Here is a 19,610-nt window from a genome sequence, read left to right as displayed (position 1 = left end):
CATGTCTGAGATCTGCAGGTATAGGCACAATGAACTCACGTGTTTGTTTCTTGAATGTTCTCTCAGTTGAACAGATGGGCTTGGCTGTGAGTATGCTCTATTGTAGTTACATACGCCTTGATGAATATGACAGCTGTTTACTGACGTATTCATTTAAGAGCGTAAGCTGTTGCCACCTCTCAATCATATTGAGTCAGTAAGTAGTGTCAGGCGTTGTTCAAATAGTGGAGTTGTATGTGAGATTCCTGAAGAAAATCTGAGTTGCTTTTGTAAAGTCACAGGAATGCAACAGACTTTTCTTGAAAATGTGTAGCAAATTCAGTTTGAGTTGCTTGAGTTTTTTTTTAAATTTGAATAACAAAAATTGATGGCGAAAGGGGAGGGAGCAATACAGATTTTGGTGAGAGGACAAAATACCAGTAATATATTTTAGTTTAACAAGCCAAAATGGAAGAAATTCTTAAACTTTTCATCCCACTTTTGTTCAGGTTTGAAAGTATTAGGTAAAGCTGTTCTCTTAATATACAAAACAAGTATCTGAGGGGGGGGCTTTATCTGTATTATATAATAACAAGCACTGTAGAATCTATTAAAATGTTGTCAGGCTTCCTTGGTGGTGCATTGTTAAATGGCTATGAATCTTACAATGGAAGTTTAAGTTTGAATGTCCACTGTAGCACACTTTCCATCTGTGAGAGAGAGCCCCAGGGAACACAAAATGTTGCATTCTCTTGAGAAGCACAGCTGACTGTGGTTCCCCCCCTCACTGCTTTCAGTGACACCACAGGTGATGTTGCACTTGCCGTGCTGCTGATGGAATTGGACAAATAGTGCCTTTCTCCAGGCTTGATACACTGGCCAGGCAGAGTAGGGGGGAAACGCAGGTGACTGACAGCATAGAGCGGTGGTGTGATTGCACCTGTTAAGGCCTTCTGTGGCATTGTGGCTCTCTTGCTTCTATTGGAATATAGGGAAATTTGGTACATTTGGAAAAAATTGACTATACTCAAGCATCACATGTCTGCATCCAAACCTGTCCTTGTGTTGCAGTGTACATTTTGTATTGTTCCTGGAGATGTTTGTTGCGGTGGAGAAAAGCATCTGCTGAATGCATCAATGTAAATGAATAGCTACATTTGAGAGAAAGTTGGGAGTTGTTAGCATGGAGCAAATATCTCCACATTTGCAGTTGACCACTGAGCTGTGCTTTTTAAAGTTTTCTCAAGCTTCTAGAGTGTATCACACACGCATTTGAACACATACCATTCTTAAGTACTTCTTCAGTGTAGTTGTTTGAGTTGCTTTTTTGAGAATTTGTACTTTCTAAATTGGTAATGGTTAGGACTTTCTGTTGAACAACCCTGTGTTGTCAGCAATTAGTGGCATTAGATCAATATTGTCTTCTGAAGTACTCTTGAAGTACTATATATGTTAATTTTCACACAAACCAACTTCCTTGCTTCATTTTTTTTGAGACACATTTGCTTGTGTAACAGGCTTGTTATTGCTGTAATAAGGATGAATCCCTGTAATGTGTATTTTAATGAAGGAATCTAACATGACAGCAAAATTTTTGCCATTGAAGTATGAGTAGGTGCTAATGTGAAGCATAGGAAAGAGGTATTGTCTTACTAATCTAACAAGTGCTTTGATTGAATGATTTGCACTGAGCAGATGGTATCCAGTGTTTTTTTTGTTAAATATGTGATTGTGCATTGAAATGGAAGGTGCTAAAAGTGTCCTGTTTGTCACATTCTTCACACCTCAACCAAAGACCTAAGCCTGTAACTCTGTGTCTGATTTCTAATGCACATGTAGATCATAATGTATTTAATGTCTAGTTAATGTTTGTCACTTGTGTGAACTTCAGAGTAGATTTTTTTCAAATTGTCAGTTTCTGATATTGTAATTTTGTCTGCTGTACACACATTCCCAGACTGCATCCACAGTCCACCATAGCAGTTTTACTTTGTCATGAAACACTCTTTCCAAATTACCACACTTAGAGGTCAGTGTTTCAGGGCACAAGTAGATACATCTCCTGCAAAAATCTAATCTGAAGCCCCCCCCCGATTTTGTTGGCAGTGGATTCATTCAGGCCTAAATTGTTTTTACAGGTTTTTTCCCTGGTCTTTTGACAAATACTAATTGGTAATATATTGAAAACTTATTTGCAGAATGACTTCTTACATTTTTTGTGTAGTAGTGTCTTTTTGGCATTTCAGTGCTGAGTTTGTGAGTCCCTTTGGGAGCATGACTGTACCATCAGTAGGGATATCTAACCTACTGCTTAGCTTTTGAGAGATTCAGAGTTCAGGTCATGTTATATTTTTCTGAAATTATTTGGGTATCCTGAAGCTTACATTTCAAGAATTCCAAATGTGCCTTTTTATTGCTTTTGGTAAAAAATTTTGAAAGTATTACTGTTAGCTTTACATGCACTATATAGTCTGTTGACTTTCAGTTTAAAAAAAAAAAAAAGTTCCCTTTGCACTGCAAAGCTGTGTAAAATTACTAGGGAAACGTGTAGACAACGTTACCTCTGTCCTGGGGACAAAACTGTGTGTGTTGTTGGAGACTTAATGCATTAAGTGTCTTTTCAGAGAATCCTAATTCCCTCACAAGACTAAGGGAGGGAGTTATCTCTTTGGGTCTTGATTCTTAGGTCCTTTTCTGGAGATTTGCCAGGTGGTTTATGTGAATTTATTGGATTTATTGGGAGTTTGTGTGAATAATTAGCTGAATGCTTCAATTGTGATTATTTTAATTAGTCTGTATTCTGAAATCCTAATAAGAATGATATTGACTCCTCCTTTTTTATGCCTGCAGATGTCTCTGAAAAATTGTCTACAGTTAGAGGGTTACACTCCGGTCAGCGCATGCATGCATATTTTATTTTTGTCCTTAATTATAAATGAATATCGTCCTGCAGTGAAAAATGAGTCCACGGTAACGTAACAGTGCATTCTCCAAGTGTGGAAGTTGTCAACCAAATATTGGAGGTGGTTGTCAGTTCTCAGATGTTTAGTTCCATTCTATCCACACTATGTTTTGATGGTTGAGTTTTCACACCTGTCAGTTGTAGAGAGAGAAGTAGGGTTTTTTTTTTTTCTTTTTTTCCCCCTTCCCTCTTTTAAAAAAAGTGACCCATTAGTTCACAAATTTTACATATTGAGCTGCTGTTGTCACTCATTTTGCCATTTTGCATTATGGGAGGACCCCTTCCATCATAATGAGCTATTAGCACTAGTCCAAGTTGTGACCTCTACTGGCAGTAACTTTTTAGTTAGCCAGTAAAATGACTGCCTGCTCCATATTTTTCTGCAGTGCACTTTGCATTCTTCAGGTTCTTTCCAGAGAAGTAAAAATTATGGTGATGCATCCAGATGTGTTACAAAAGGTCTTGTTGCAATGAGGCCTGTTTTTAATCACCCATTTTGCAATATTTTGATTTAATCTCTTTCTTGAATCACTTTTTGGAAACAATGAATTTATGTCAATTATACAAAGTAACCTCCTCAGTCTATTTTGTTTGCAAGAAATACATTCACGTTTTTATTTATTCTTTTAGCGGGCGCTTTTCTCCGAAGCAACATACATCTCAGAGAAAAATACAATGAGTGCCTTGCAACTGCAGAAGGATGCCAAAAATACTGATCCCAAAAGTAAAGTGAAACAGAGATACCAACATCTGGGATATCTAAATGTCTCCTCATTGTGGGCACACAGTGTGTAATGCCTGTTATCTACATTTGGTTAACTTTCATGGTGCTCTACCTGAGTCTGATGGCATCTCCCTCCCCTTCTCAACAGGTTGTCCTCAGGCAAGGCAGTAGGTGGGTGGTGTGGCGCAGGCCTCGGCACTGGGAGAGGCCGCTGTGCCCGTCTCTCTGCGCTGCATGGCTGCGATGGCGCCCGCTCTTACCGACGCGCCAGCCGAAGCTCACCACATCCGCTTCAAACTGGCCCCTCCATCATCCACACTCTCCCCTGACAGCACAGAGAACAGCGGCAACGCCGGCAGCATACTCATTTCCAGCAACGGCACGGTCAAGCACAAGACCACCGTAACAGTTGCCGAGGAGTGCTCCCTGGACTTTCGGGCCAGTGGGAACAACTGTAAAGACGAGCAACAGCACACCTCCGACACACCAGCCACGCCTCTGGGCAAGCTGCAGCCACTGGTGGCTTCCTACCTTTGCTCTGATGTCACTTCTGTTCCATCCACTAAGGAATCCCTCAAGCTGCAAGGTGTCCTCATAAAGCAGTCTGTCCTCAAGACTCAAAGCATCAACTCATACCTCACCAGTGGTGACTTTCTTTCCCGAAAGCAGCAAACTCTGGAGAGCTGTGGCGATCAGTTCAAGAGCCTCATGAGCAGCAGTGGTGTTGGGGGCCAGCCAGTGGCTGCTCCGCCCCCTCAGGCACCTGTAAATGGCCTGGCCAAGAAGGTGGCCAAGGCCAACACTGACAAGGACTGTGTGCCCTCGGTGAATGGAGGCCGGCCTCTTGTAATCCAGGACTCCACGTTGTGGACTCCACAGAAGGGCAGCCCTGACTTTACACAGGGGGACTTGGCCGGTCCAGTTCTCCTGAGAGGATGTGTGGAGGGCCAGCAGCAGGCAACAGGACTTTGCAACATGTCAGGCAGCTTGGAGCAGGTAGTTGCCCCAGCTTCATCAAGTGCTGGCATGAACACAGGGTCACCGGAGGGCCATCTAGCACCCATGTGCCTTGATGCGAATCCTCGGGCGGTACCCTTGACGGATGGTGAGGGGGCTGTGTGCAGCAGTTCGGACGTTTGCACTTCCTCAAAGAATCCCCAGCAGGAGCTCGGCATTGGCAGCCTGGATGATGACCTCAGTGAGCGCATGCTGCTGAGCCAGAGTAGGCAGGGTGAGATCGAGGGCCGACTGCGTCGGCTGCGCAAGCGACTGCAGGTGGTGCAGGCAAAGCAGGTGGAGCGACATGTGCAGCAGCAGCTAGGTGGCCTTGTGCAGATCTCCTTCAGTAAGCTGCCTAGCCTGGATGTACTACGGCAGCGCAGCCCGGCTGTGCTCACTCGCAAGGCAGAGGCAGCACTGTGGCGGGCTGCCAGCGATCCAGCTGCAGAGGATGGCTTGGGCCGGTTCCTGAGGAGCGGAACGGTGCCCGCAGAGCTGGAGCACCTTGCTCTCAGTGGCACGGCCAACCTGCATGCTGCTGAGAGTGCATTTGACTCAGATGCTACAGAGAGCAGTTCAGGTGGGGAGACGGATGTGGAGGAGGATGAGCTGACCAAAGTGGACCTCGACCAGTGCCATATCCCACTGTAAGTAATGTGAGTTTAGTTCGGTGTGTTTTTAAATCTGAAAACATGCAAGGTAAAATGAGAGCTGTCTCAACTTTTGTTGAACAGCCGTCCCTGTCAAACTGTTGTTCGTGTTGAAAATGACACATCTCAGTAATCTGTGTCTGTTTAATCTGGTCTGCATGCATGTTAACTATTGGAATTTGGAGGTGCAGTTTAGCTAAGAAGTTAGCAAGAAAAGTTTTGCTAGTAACCACTGTTGCACAAGTTTTCTTGTTGGGTATATGCACCCATTTTTTTAACAAGATAAATTTCCATGAAATAATCCTGTTGTATTAAATCCACTTTGAGGAGATTGGATGACTGATTAAAAATCAGTTCCTAAACAAAAGTGTCATGTGAAATTGTTGAGAAAAGCTAAATTAAATGTATTTTTATGTTTAACATTGATAACAGATATTTTGTATTTAACAAACTTTTTATTCATTCATTCATTCATTCATTAACTACTTGTCCACAGTAAAGTGGTAGAGGTTTAGACTCTATCCAAAGGGGTGGCACGGTGGCACAGCCAGTAGCGCTGTTCTCTCACGGCGCCCGGGTGGTGTGAGAGGACATAGGTTTGATCCCTGCTCAGTCTGTGTGGAGTTTGCATGTTCTCCCTGTGCCTGCGTGGGTTTCCTTCAGGTGCCCTAGTTTCGTCCCAACAGTCTGAAGGCTCAGGTTCCCCCATATTGTGTCGGTGAGAGTGTGTTCCACTGATGTGTGGATGAGTGACCCAGTGTAAGTAGTGTATCTAGCGGCGTAAATCACCTTGGTGTTTGGGCTGATAACACTACATAGAGTTCATTGGAAGTCACTTTGGAGAAAAGCGTCCCCTAAATAAATAAATGTCACTGGATCCTGAAAGCATAAGACTTGTGGCAGGGTACACTCTGGATGGACTTCCAGATCATTGCAGGACATCGTGTTATACTTTTTCCTATCCAGAATATCTTTCTCTACCTTTGCAGCCTTTCAGCGAGCTTTGTCTTTCTCTGCAAAGCACACAGACACTGTCCCATTAGAAGGGCTGTGAAGCGTTACTAACTGATGTTTGACATTGGATGACCTTCATTTGATTGATTCCCCCCATTTATAATTGTGGTCATTGTTTTCACGGTAGTTAATGTATATTTGTTATTTATTCATTCATTTAGCTGGTGCTTTTCTCTGAAGTGAATTAAAGTGTTAATTTACCTGTTTATACAGCTGGGTAATGTTACTGGAGAAATTTAGACTAAGTACCTTGCTTTGAGGGTACTACAGCCAGGGATGGGATTTGAACCTGCAATTTTTGGGTCTAGAGGCAATAGCTCTAACCACTATGCTACCAGCTGTCCCTTACTTATACTTAATATACTACATTTAACCAGACATCATGTTGGAATGACTAAATCCTTGCCATATGAAGTGTGCATCTCTGTCCTGTAACATCTGATTTAGGCAGCACTGTTATGGAAGTTAAATAACCACATAAGCAGAAGTTCCATTCTGCTTATATTTAACATAAGTTGTTATAAGTTTGTGGGATCTAAAGGTTGAGTGTATATTTGTTTTAATATGGTGAGAAATTGTATTTAAGTATTGTAAAAAAATAAATAAATAAATAATATATTAAAAAAAAAAATACACAGCTAGAATATTTTTTTGGTTTAAACCACAGCCAAGATTTTAGCTTCACATTCTTTTGGGTCACAGACTTCTAGGTTTTCTTCCTTTATGGGATGAATTGTCAACAGTTTTAAGTATTAAATAGGAGCTCGTGGTGATAAAGTATTTTTCCCCAGTCATTTTAGTTTTCATTTTTTTTAAAATTGTATGAATTTTTAGTCTCAATTTTAACATCTGAGCTCAGTTGTATTAAAATGAAGTCTGATAAATTAATTTCTTAAAGATGTATAGATTTTTATAGAATCCAACGTGACTCTATTAACGGACACTAATTTAGTTTAACGTGAGTGACCAATACAATAGCAGTTAATACCAATAGTGATAACATACTGTAAGTATACTAATCAAAACACGAAGTGTTGTAAGTTTTTGAAAAACAAAATGAAAAATCCAACACACCTTCAGAGTTCAGTAGAGAGTCCTTCCTCTTCCACCTATTGAACATTGTTTGTTTGAATCTCTTAAGTAGTAACTCCATTTCATTTAGTTTCAGCAAGGGAACTCAGTGATGTTAATGACATTGTGTCCATTGAGAAAGCAATATATTTGTACCGGACCATTTTCATTTCATGTCAGGAACATTCAGACCGTTGAGCTTCACTGCTTTGAAACCTGTGAAGTAACCAGTTTAACCAGTTTGTAACCCTGACCCTATACTACGTGCTGTTTCTGATGGCAAAAATGACTGTATAAATAGTCATTGAGTAGTTATGATGATAATCAATACTTTTGTCAGTGTAAAAGTATGTTTTTTGCCATTTAATGGTTAAATATAATTACGCAATCAAGGAACATTTCATTTTGTTTTTAGCAGAAGGCAGTGTATTTAGTGGGAAGAAATTTGTGTGATGTTGAAGGTGATGAGTTCGTATCATATTCCATGGGGTTTGGATCTCCTTGAGCTTCAGTTGCCATTGGATTTCAGCAGACATGTTCTTTGTGTGTGTTCATCCACACTAGTTCTCGTGTGCTCTCTTGACTCTTAAGGCCAGTTGTCCCATCAATGGGATAGAGATGCCATTGTGCAATGGTTTTCCATTGTAAACAGCATATTTCATCCATCCATCCATCTTCCTCCGCTTTTATCCGGGGCCGGGTCGCGGGGGCAGCAGTCCGAGCAAAGTCCTCCAGACTTCCCTCTCCCCGCACACCTCCTCCAGTTCCTCTGGGGACACCCCAAGGCGTTTCCAGGCCAGCCGGGAGACATAGTCTCTCCAACGTGTCCTGGGTCTGCCCCGAGGCCTCCTCCCAGTGGGACATGCCCGGAACACCTCCCCAGGGAGGTGTCCGGGAGGCATCCGGAACAGATGCCCGAGCCACCTCAACTGGCTCCTCTCGATGCGGAGGAGCAGCGGCTCTACTCCGAGCTCCTCCCGGGTGACCGAGCTCCTCACCCTATCCCTAAGGGTGCGCCCAGCCACTCTGCGGAGGAAACTCATTTCTGCCGCTTGTATCCGCGATCTCATTCTTTCGGTCATGATCCAGAGTTCATGACCATAGGTGAGGGTAGGAACGTAGATCGACCGGTAAATTGAGAGCTTCGCCTTACGACTCAGCTCCCTCTTCACCGCAACAGACCGGTACAATGACCGCATTACTGCGGACGCCGCACCGATCCGTCCGTCAACCTGCCGCTCCATTTTTCCCCTCACTCATGAACAAGACCCCGAGATACTTAAACTCCTCCACTTGAGGGAGCGGCTCCCCCCCATATTTCATTGAAGAAAATTTCCACTAAGCTGATGTTGAGCCTAAACTGACTTGCATAGACTTTTGGTGAAATAAGGGTTAATGTAGGCCTTATTATTATTCTCTGCATAGAAACTGTAGAACTTAAGAGTTGACTAATCAGGAATAAGATGATTAACACTTGTGTGTGTGTGTGTGTGTGTGTGTGTGTGTATATATATATATATATATATATATATATATTTTTTTTTTTTTTTTATTAATTTTTTTGAGTATTAGCTAAGGGAAAATACAGAATATTTGAATCTTGCCTTTCTGGAGAAGGGTAAAGCTCAAGGATGAAGGTAAATGCAAATGATTTTAGAATGAAACTTGTGCAATTTCATAGAATGAAACTTGTGGAATGCAGTGGCAACATATGTGCAAAGGACCAGTTATTTTAAAAAAAAAACTTTAAAGAATAAAATTTGCATAAGCATGGTGTAATTGGATTTTTTTAAACTTTATCTCAAAACAAGTTCATGTATATGTTTCAGTGCCCATTTGAGAGTCTTTAGGTGACACCAGTCCTTTACAGTATTTGCTCACTTCCCCCATGATGCACATAAGTACCCCTTCTTGCTTTGAATTGTGTTGCACATTCACAAATCCCAGTAAAAGCCAAGAAATTGAGATCAGGTGGAGTAAAAACTGGAGTGCACAAAGAAGACGTTAAAACTTCTTATGTAAATGGCCGAAGATGACTCATGTTAACTTCATTTTTCTTATGTTGATAATATAGTATTTTATTAAATGTACAGACCAAAGAAATGGGTGCAACTGATTGTTTTCATTTTTATCTTTTACCACAAGCTATTGATTATGTAAACATAGTGTGCACGGTCAGAATTCCACATGTGCACCTGTGATTAAAGATCATCTCAAACACATTAGATGTCATCCTGTGTGTTGTTATTAGCATGGAATCCTGCTGCACTTATGCTTCATGTTTCAGAAGATGATGTCTTATTCTTTCTAATAAAAAGTAGCTTTGGATCACAGTCTGCCTTTAAATGTCCAGCAAATGATTCTTCTCATGTTTAGGAAGTACATTTTGCTCTTACTCTAGTATTGAAACACAATGTTTGTTACTTGACCTTTGTACTCTAGCATTTCAGTAATAGGTGTCACCAAGTGCTTGACTATTGTCCTTAGTCACATTTAGTTTTAATGGGTATGCACTTAGGTTTTTCTAAAATATTTTGGGGTTTTTTTAATAAGCATGGTGTATTTGAAGCAGTGATGTAAAATTGTTACTGTTGCTTCTGTAGATGTAGGAAAATTAGAAATGAGTGAACAGCATGCTTCACCTTTTCATTAATGGACCAAATGAAAAGGCGATCATGTAAAGGATAATCCAGGCTCAGTACAACATTGTGTCTCGTACTGTAATACAGCATAGAAAATAATTGTTTTATTGCCAGATTGACACTGGAGTTCAATGTCTCACCCCAGTGCAAAATCTATGTTCTGTTTACTTCAATGTGGTTGCAGACTGTGTGTTGTCCACCAGGAGCGTTTACTGTTTAACTGTTTAATCACTGCAGTCTGGGTCTCTCTTCCTGTCTATAATTTTCACACTATTCCATTTTTCTTTTTATCACCTTCTGTGTCTTTTCATGTTAATTAAAGTGTCTCTTGTACAAAACATTTATCTAAAGAAGTGAATCTGAAGCACAACACTGCTTCAGCATCAGGTCATTATTGAACTTGTGGGTTAAGTATGCATGTGTGTGTGTGTGTGTGTGTGTGTGTGCGAGAAATGTGCTCGTTTATGGTGATATGCGTAGAACAGAACAATTCAAGGAACACATGATGAATACAGAAGAGCATGTGTTTACAATTGACAGCAGGGATTTTCATCCTAAAACTGAGCTAACTGTTAACTACCCAACTAGTTGGTTCCTGATATGTTTGATCCTGGTTCCAGATGTACATTGCGAAATCAGTGTGCTGCAGCTTGAAGTGATTTGGGCTCAGTTCAGTATTAAGTTTGGCCTGGTGCAAGAACAAAGGGAGGATGAGCTTTACTTTGTTCTGCTCCATACAACCTCTCTTCCCCTCTGTGGTCTCACCCTTTACTGTTGCATGCAAAACTGTAGATGCCTGAATTTCCTGTTTATGTTCTGCTGAGCCACCTTTCACATCCACAGCACATCAGCCGACGTCTGTTTTGATTCAGGTGCGAGGCATAAGGAACTGAATGGCACTTCACAAAGAACACATTCGTATTGATTTTTCTGGGTTAAGGTTGAGTTATTAAAGTATCTGTGCTCTTGTTGATAATTATTTAATGTCTTCTGAATTCGTGTCAATGGGAAAGAGCATATTTTACATTTCCAAGCATTCCTTTTGCAAAAAGTTGCAGTATTACAGCAAGGGTTTTATATGTCATTAAAGTACACACAGTCTGAAACTGCTTGTCCTGAGCGGGGTCGCAGCAAACCGGAGCCGAACCCAGCAACACATGGTGCAAGGCTGGAGGGGGAGGGGACACACCCAGGACGGGACGCCAGTCCATTGCAGGGCACCTCAAGCGGGACTCGACCGCCAGAGAGCGGGACCCGGCCGGACCTGGCCAAACCCGCTGCGACTCCGCTTGGGACAAGCGGTTGCTGACGATGCATGGTTACTAAGCTTAGTTTGTAGGAAGTTCATTAATTAAGAGAATTATTTTTGGAAGCATTCTCACTTTACAACTTTCCCCCCCCCAACCGAGTGCCAAAAACTTTTGCACAGTACTGTGTGTGTGTGTGTGTGTGTGTGTGTGTGTGTGTGTGTGTGGGAGCTGTGTGTCTAGGGCCTCAACAAAGAAAAACATGAGAATGGTACAGAGAATTTGAACTATTTCACTTCTAAAACCCCTCTGCTTCTGCTAGGTGTTGAACCTAGTTTAGTTGATTTAGAAAATGTGAAGAAATTTCAGATATGTAAATGTTTGCACACAGATAAGTTATAATTGTAAGGCAATACCTTAGCTCAATATTTAAAATATTTGTCATGCTGCACTCTGGTGGCATAAGTAATGTTTGTATCTGGATCGGGTTCAACTTTTATTGTCCACAACATGTGTAATACATTGGAAAGGAAACCGTGGAGCTTGATATGTTTGAAATGGTTAAGATGGTCTCATTGTCTACCTGGTGGGCAGTGACTGTTTGCTGCTAATACTTAACTCACAAGTGTAGTCTCTTTATGGCCTCATTATTTGTCCTTGGACCCTTAAGATACTGATTCATCATATGGCAAAAAAATACATGCCTGAATATATGTTTGTCATTATACTGTACACAGCAAACAGTGCAATGATGATGCGTTGCTGAAGAATAAAGATCCATTCCTAAGCGGTTGCTTCACAGACTGGCATGCATTAATTGAATAAGTAATAATGATACCCACTTTAAAACATCTTTGGTAAAAGCCAGAAGATGACAGAGGAGAAGGTAGGTCAAGCAAAATAAAGCCTCTGGTCAGCTGGCTTGACCTCTCTGGGGCAAACTATCATTTGAAGGGAATCACAGGTTTTCACAGTGGCTTGTACATGTGTATATGTAGCACCTGTAGCACCAATAGTCTCAAAGGGTTTAACAGTTATACAAATAAAAATGCTAGATAACACACATTCGTGCACGCGTGGGCACACACATCAGTCTCGTTAAAGAGCTTTTCTTAAATGCATGTTCATACATTTCATTGAAGGGCATCCGGGTTATGCAGGGTTCTAATTTGTTTTGGGATTGAAAAAGAAATTACTATGACCCTTATGAGTACAAGCAGAAGGAAACTTACTGTAAAAGAGTTAAAAATTGGTGATCCAGTTTTGTCTGCCCTTTAAAAAAAAATCTTCCAAAATGAGGAAGCTTCAAACTCGGTCCTGCTTCATTACAGAAGCAAAAGAATAAATGCAACTATTAATCCTGGAGGGAAAGTCACTTTAGTTGCAGCAGCATACAATGTCCAACATACACACACAAGCAACAGAACATGTACGTAAGAAGAAAAGTAAATGCGTTAAAAACAAGAAAAAAAGAAGTTCAGGTAAATGAACAGGCAGATGTTTTTAAATGCAAGAGAAAGAGGAGTCAATGAGATGAGTGGAGTTTGTAGGTGAGTGAAGGTGGTGCAGGGTGTGGTGGAATGGAGAGAAAAGTTGAGTGCCGCTCAGTCATTAAGAGCTCATACAGGTTCTTACATCTTTTACTTTTAACTTTGTAGTTGCTGTTTACTGTGGTCACTTGATTACATAAAATATATTTTCAAATGTTAGCTGCAGTGCCAACTGATTTTTGCAAGATTACAGGTACAATAGCCAAATGTCAGCTTCGAGTCTGCTGTGAAGGTGCTAGGGCCCTTTGGGATGGCCTTTGGCCTTTCTGCCAGAGCATGGTTTCCGCACTAACCTAAACAGTAGTCTTCCGTATTCCTTCATTTGATGCTCTGCTATTGTAGGTCACTTTGCGTGGTTTAGTTCTGCATCTGTGAAGTGTTTTGGCTCGAGTCCATCTCCTACTTGAGATCAGTAAATCCTGTTTAAGGTCAGCCTCAGTAAATGTAGTTGCGGGTCTTTTCTGATTTATTGTATCTTTAGGGCATTTGTGAATATAACGCCTGTTAGCAGCACCATTTGGTATTACTTCATATTTTGCTCATCAGTGTGAAGTTCAGGCCTGTAATCTGTCACCCCAGCAATGTTTGTGTCATGTGACATACTTAAAAATCTTCATATGACAACAGCAGAGAGATGATGTCTGATGTAATAGTTTCTTTGCCTTATGCCTGTGTTCAAGTGCTCATGCGTCACTGCGTGAGAAGAGCATGCTATAAAAATAAATTGAATTGAATGTAGTGAGAGCCAGTGCTTGTTTTACAGAATAGGTTGCATATGGGTTTGAACTTGTTTGCTCATTAAAAGGGTGCAACTTTTGATTTCCTGTCTCATTCACTTGGTTTCCTGTACATGTTTTCATTTCAGAGTATTAAGTGCAAGATTTGACAAACAAGTTTTTTCCTTTAAGATGTTTCTAGTGGTGCATTTGATCCTGATTTTCTTCAAGAAAATGCTCAAGGTCTTGATGATGTTTTTATCAGAAATGATGTGCTGTCAAGATCTGGAGAAAGCACTGTGGATGTTTGACTGATCTGCGAAAGCCTTGTGGGTGTCTTACTTCAGATTGCTTGCTGGATTTTTTTTTGATTGATTTTCCATGCGTCTTTCCAGTTGACAGAGATCGCAGTCAAACACCTGACAACAGTCGTCTGAGGCCTAGCTTCAAGTTTTTGCAGTATTGTTAGCTTTATGACATTTGTTGCATTTCTATAGAAACCATTCTTTCTGTGGCATGCTTTGGGAATGTGGAGGGAGAAACACTTGGAATGACCTCTCCATAAGAGCATTTTGTGGTTTTGTTTCAGTCCACTGAGATACAGCATTTACTATCGCAATTTGTATGCAGTTTGTATTCTCCTGTGCTTAAAAAGATAAAAGCTTCTGCATCATTAACATGAAACCATTTGAAGGGCCTGAGAAATGTCATTTCTAGTTGGGGACATAAGCAGGTAACAATAAATGGTAGTGAGGTGTTTTGAGACAAATGACCAGTGTGTTCCCACAGTCTTCAGTTTTCAGTCAATGTGTAGAATAGTTGACGTGATGCTATGCACATGTTTGTGCCATATGGACATACTGTCCAAGGTGGCCTTTCCTCATGTTTCAGATTCACCACAGTCCTATGGCCATGCCTTAGTGTAGAGGTGCAGTGTGTTTTGCTGTGAGATGGTCAGGAAAGCAGTGAGGTGAATATTGACAGTCCAGTGATGGCACACACTCTACTGTCAATGTAGTGTGGATGCGAGGATGTGTGTTCCTCTGAATTACTGTGTTGTATTGTCATCTGACCTTGTGGTGCTTTTGACATGCATCTAAGATTACTCTCCCTGCCCCCACCACCTACATCGGTGTTTGATGTAGTAATTTGATTTGTTATGAAATGCTGTATGAGTATGTGGAGATGTTCTTTCCTGGCACTAGTGTGTGGAACTACAATGTTTCTCTAAAAGAGCTGCTACCTCTCCTGCATGGTGTAGAGCGCCCCCCCCCCCCCCCCCCCCCCCCCCGCTAAAGCTTGCACTCTAAACCCTGTCTGTGCTCACAGAAGTTTTGCAGACATGCCGGAAATTGGAAGGTAGTGCTGCATTACTATTTTTTTTTAATGTTGTTGCAAATGACTCCTAGCTGTCACTGAAGTTAGCTTAGTGTACTTTAGATCTGAAGGTGTATTACTAATGTTTGTGGTCCTAGAACGCATAAAACCACAGAATGCAGAGATCATGCTTTGTTTTGGGGATGTTTTCAGGGTCTCCAGAAGAGTGAGATGCACTTGCTTTGTTTTTGGGGGCTAAAACCAGAGGTCTTAAACACATGGAAGACTTGCATCTCTTTAGGTCTAAGGAAATGGGTGAAAGAATGTGTGTTGGTTATGTATGGGGAACCAAGAGTCAGGTTGTAATGCTGTCAGAGATTTGCAAACAGCGTGGTTCATTTTATATTTTATTTGGCAGCTGCTTTTCTCCAGAGCAACTTCGAATAAACTCTGTGTAGTGTTACCAGCCTACATACCTTATTCACCAAGGTGACTCACACTGCTAGATACACTACTTACAGTGGCTCACTCATCCATAAATCAGTGGAACACACACACACTCTCTCTGTCACTCACACACTATGGGTGAACCTGAACAGCATGTCTTTGGACTGTGGGAGAAAACCAGAGCACCCACGCACAGACATGGGGAGAACATGCAAACTCCACACGGACTTGAGCGGGGATCGAACCCCTCGTCCCCGTGCACCACCCAGGTGCTGTGAGACAGCAGCGCTACTCGCTGTGCCACCGTGCTGCCCAGCGTTTTAAGTGCTTTGTTGAATTTCTGGTATTTTAAGCAAAAGCTCTGTGACAGTGTGCACACTGGTTCTGCAGCCTCAGAGGGCAGCCCCTTACACAGGGTAGAGATTGGCTTCCTCCAGTTGTCCCACTCTTGGCGTACCATGCTTTGGCTGCCTTTCTGCCAGTCGGCCTGAAGAGAATGGGAATGTCAGACCTTTACAAATTCTCTATGGCTCCCCCTTGGCTGCATCACTCCCTATTTATTTTTTATATTTTCTGTGTCATGTTTTAGGTCTCATATGAACTTTATTATCCCTTATCAGTCAGGGCGAAGTTACATGAGGATAGCATAAGTAAAACCTTGCATATTAAGTCATGAAAAGAGTATAGCACAATGTATGTAAGCATTCCTGATGAATAACATCAGCTAAGTCAGTGCAGAGCTATACTTTTGTTTTTCGTTATTCAGAGATGGAGAGATAAGTGTAACTTCAGCACAGCCTTGGGCATCTGGGCATACCAGTTGGAACAGTGCTGTAGTAACAGCATTCTCTGTCAGTTTCCCCCCTGCCCATTTCTGTCTTTTTAACATAATGAAAAATTCTGAACCCTAATTTAGTTCAATATCGCTCCTTTTATTCTACCTGTTAGTGTAGGGGTGAAAGTAGGTTGCCATTTTTTTTATTGTAAATCCATAGCTACTCGCCAGCTCCTTCAAGCAGTGCATATGATGGGAACCAAAAGTGACTGTTTGGGTTATATCGTCGTCAGCTTTTCCTATTCTCATGTGTTCAACAAATGGAAAATGAGTTTCTACTATACAGAACTTAGCAATCATATTCGGAGTCTTGATATTGCTTATAAAAAGTATTTTAGAATATGTTATTTCTTAAACATTATTTAATAAATAAATTTAAATAACATTTAGTTAATAAACCAAACATCCATAGCTTTTGCTTGGAAAGTATCCTCAGATTTTCAGGGTTTTCTTTTTGTTTTTTCCTTTTCTGTGTGTAACTTGGGCATAGGAAGTAGCTTTGTGGGCACGCCTGCCTTTTTAGTGGGGAGTGAGGCCTGCTTCCTCTGGCTTTGAGCTCTTCATCAGGCAGCATTGGCCAAAGGCTCTGGTGTTGCAGAACAGTTTTGGGTGAAGGCCTGGGCCATGATCTACAATGGTCTTACTCACAGTCTTTTGTGAGGTTTTCTTTTCCAATCTGAAGTATTTTACCTTTTTACACTTATTCATTTAGCTGATGCTTTTCTCCAAAGCAACTTACAATGTTAAGGTCACAATTATTACATGCTTACAATCCTTTACCCATTTATACAGCTGAGTAATTTTACCAGAGCAATTTAGGGTAAGTACTGAACAGTACTACAGCCAGAGGTGGGAACTGAACCTATGAACTTTGGATTTAAAGGCAGTGGCTCTCACCACTATGCTACCAGCTGTCCCCGGTACATACATAAGGTGCAGTATGTAGCTTTGCAGTTAATAATTTGTATATAATTTGAAGGTTGCTCTCTGAAGGTTCAAGCCCTGCTCTCCAGTACTGTTGTATCTTTAGTCCTCTTGAGCAAGGTGCTTCCCCTCAGCAGCTCTAGTGAAAATATCCAGCTGTATATATTGTTACAGCTGGTTGCTTTTGGATGAAAGCATTTTATGGGATTAATTAAAAATGAATTATCTCAATTAGGGATGACTGAGTACTCATTCATCAGCGCAGGTGACCAGAGTTTGATCGTGAAAGCAGAACCTGTACATTATGCTATGTTGTAAATAGAGTCTTACAGACAAATAGTGAAAGTTATGTGGATAAAAAGCAGCAGTTCATGATACACAAATGGAATGTTCACGTACCTGGTTTTTCATTTGAAGAGAGCAGAAGACAACTCACATTCTGTTGGAAAATATCAGAAACCAGGTGTTTATTATTTATTATTTCTCTGCTGTTTGAACATGATTCACTGAGCATACTTGAGCAGCTCTACCCATGTGAGTAGGCTGTACCTAGCCCCTGAATCCACTCGTGCACCCAAAGGGCTCTAGTTCCAGTCAGCTGTGCTTGGCAGTTCTTGCTGAGACTTCTGCTCTTGGAGGAGGGGAGACCAGAGGGGTAGCTGCTCATCTGGTTTAAATAGGCAATACAAGCAGAATTGGTCCATTTGTCAACTAGTACCATCTATTTACTGAGTGCTTTTGGCATTATGCTTTGACCTTTGCAAATGTCATTTGCACAGGGGGATATTGCTGGTAACTTGCTAATTAGTGTCGGTCACTTGAGACCACAATGGTGCACCACGACTTATTTTGAGCATGTCAAATCACTGCCCGATCACTACCTAGAGCCCAGCAGGAGTGCTGTGTTCCTCCACCCCTGGTTGCTTGGTGGTCCCACACACAAAGGGTCCAAAGTCAGAAGTCTGTAGGTCCTCTGTTTTGGCTTTAATGTGGTGAAAAGAACTCTGCCTCTGAGAACTGCTGAATTTCTTTCAGCATTCACGAAGGGCATTACAACCCATCTTTTAGACTGATTTCTCTTCTGATCTTATAGTTATGCAAACATTTACATTTATTCATTTAGCTGATGCTTTTTTCCAACTTGCAGTGTTAAGCTACTTACAGTTATTTGCTGATTTATACAGCTGGGTAATTTTACTGGAGCAATTTAGGATAAGTACCTTGCTCAAGCGTACTGCAGCTGGGATTCAAACTTGCGACCTTTGGGTCCAAAGGTAACAGCTCTAACCGCTAAGCTACCAGCTGTGCCACTACACATGCACCTGTCACGATCACTTCTGTATTTTCTATAATTCTATATGCAGTTGGTAATATAATATGCGCCACAAAAACAGTGGTATTGGTTCGACAGTCATGGAGCATCCGTATCCAAAACACTTTGTGTTGTGAAGGGAACTGTTCACTCTGCATTGTACATCACTTTGGCGAAAAGCATCTGTTGAATGAATTGTACAATGTAAATGTGTCGCCAGGTTACCCACTCTGTTTTCTTTGATCCCTCATACCACCCGTATCTATGTTCACTTGTTGGCTGCTATGAAACTACCGGTTTGATATACGTTTTTATATGAGACCTGCTGTTTGGATCACCAGGATTTATTTGGCAGCAGCACTCAGCAGTGTCATGTGAGGCAACAATGACTAAGCAAATGGCAATGACATCAAGGATTAGCATCCACACATACACAGCGTGACAGAAATGATGGTGTGTTAGCCTTTAATGCCACACATTTTCCCAGTTCATTTAAAGACTTGTATTGATGTTTTGATAGTTTGAAGGCTGTTTGTTTACATGTGATATCCTTAACCTGTTACCTTGTGCATGGCCGTAGACCTGATGCCCCTTGTATTTCCATTTGTTTGTAATGACGTACACAGCAGGAGATACAGTTCATGTGTTAGATGTGCTGTTACAGAACCACTGAAGAAACCACACTGGAAGCTGCTGACTTTTTCCTGCAGACCAAAAGACAAGATGAAACATGCGTGGCTGTGTGGTCGGCACATGGTGGGATCTCCTGGCATGTATGATTTTTCAGCAGCACAGTACAGTGGGGTGTTTCTGGCTTTGAAATGGTGGGCCACTCCTTCAAGCCCCTGATGCAATGCTGTGCAAACGCACTAGCAATCTTAACAGGAATCGGTACAAAAGGCGCTACAGGGCCGACATATGTCCTTACCAGCCTAAGGTCGCTGGGCAGCGACCGCTGTGGCCACAGTCCACCACAAGCGGTCATCTCACCCCTTCCTCTTTGCTTAGTAAATGCAACCAGCTGTACCACTGAGTCATGCATTTTCATAAGACAAAAGGGGTGACCTAGTGTAAAGTAACAGCTCAGAAAGGCCTCAAACCATGTTTAAGGTCAGCGTTCTTGAAACTGCACGCAAAAGAAATAATCAGTTGTGTTCTGCATGGTGTCAAGGACTCCTGATGAAATTAATGTCTAGCTCACATTGTAGGATTTTTCCCTCT

The 19,610-nt window shown here is 41.6% G+C and overlaps 1 protein-coding gene across 7 annotated transcripts in view; it reads left to right on the top strand.

Moving 5' to 3' along the window:
• Positions 1 to 19,610, top strand: part of kansl1a (KAT8 regulatory NSL complex subunit 1a) — a 47,372-nt gene that overhangs the window by 13,250 nt on the left and 14,512 nt on the right. For all 7 annotated transcript variants that reach the window (XM_029250252.1, XM_029250257.1, XM_029250256.1 and 4 more), the window contains exon 2: positions 3,814 to 5,311. In XM_029250252.1, coding sequence (XP_029106085.1) covers positions 3,900 to 5,311 — 1,412 coding nt within the window. In that variant the 5' untranslated portion in view covers positions 3,814 to 3,899. The remainder of the gene's footprint in view (positions 1 to 3,813; positions 5,312 to 19,610) is intronic.

The sequence above is a fragment of the Scleropages formosus genome, chromosome 3, assembly GCF_900964775.1.
Source record: "Scleropages formosus chromosome 3, fSclFor1.1, whole genome shotgun sequence".
Lineage (NCBI taxonomy): Eukaryota > Metazoa > Chordata > Actinopteri > Osteoglossiformes > Osteoglossidae > Scleropages > Scleropages formosus.
Note: the sequence above shows the minus strand (reverse complement) of the source record. Positions and strands in the feature narration are given on the sequence as shown.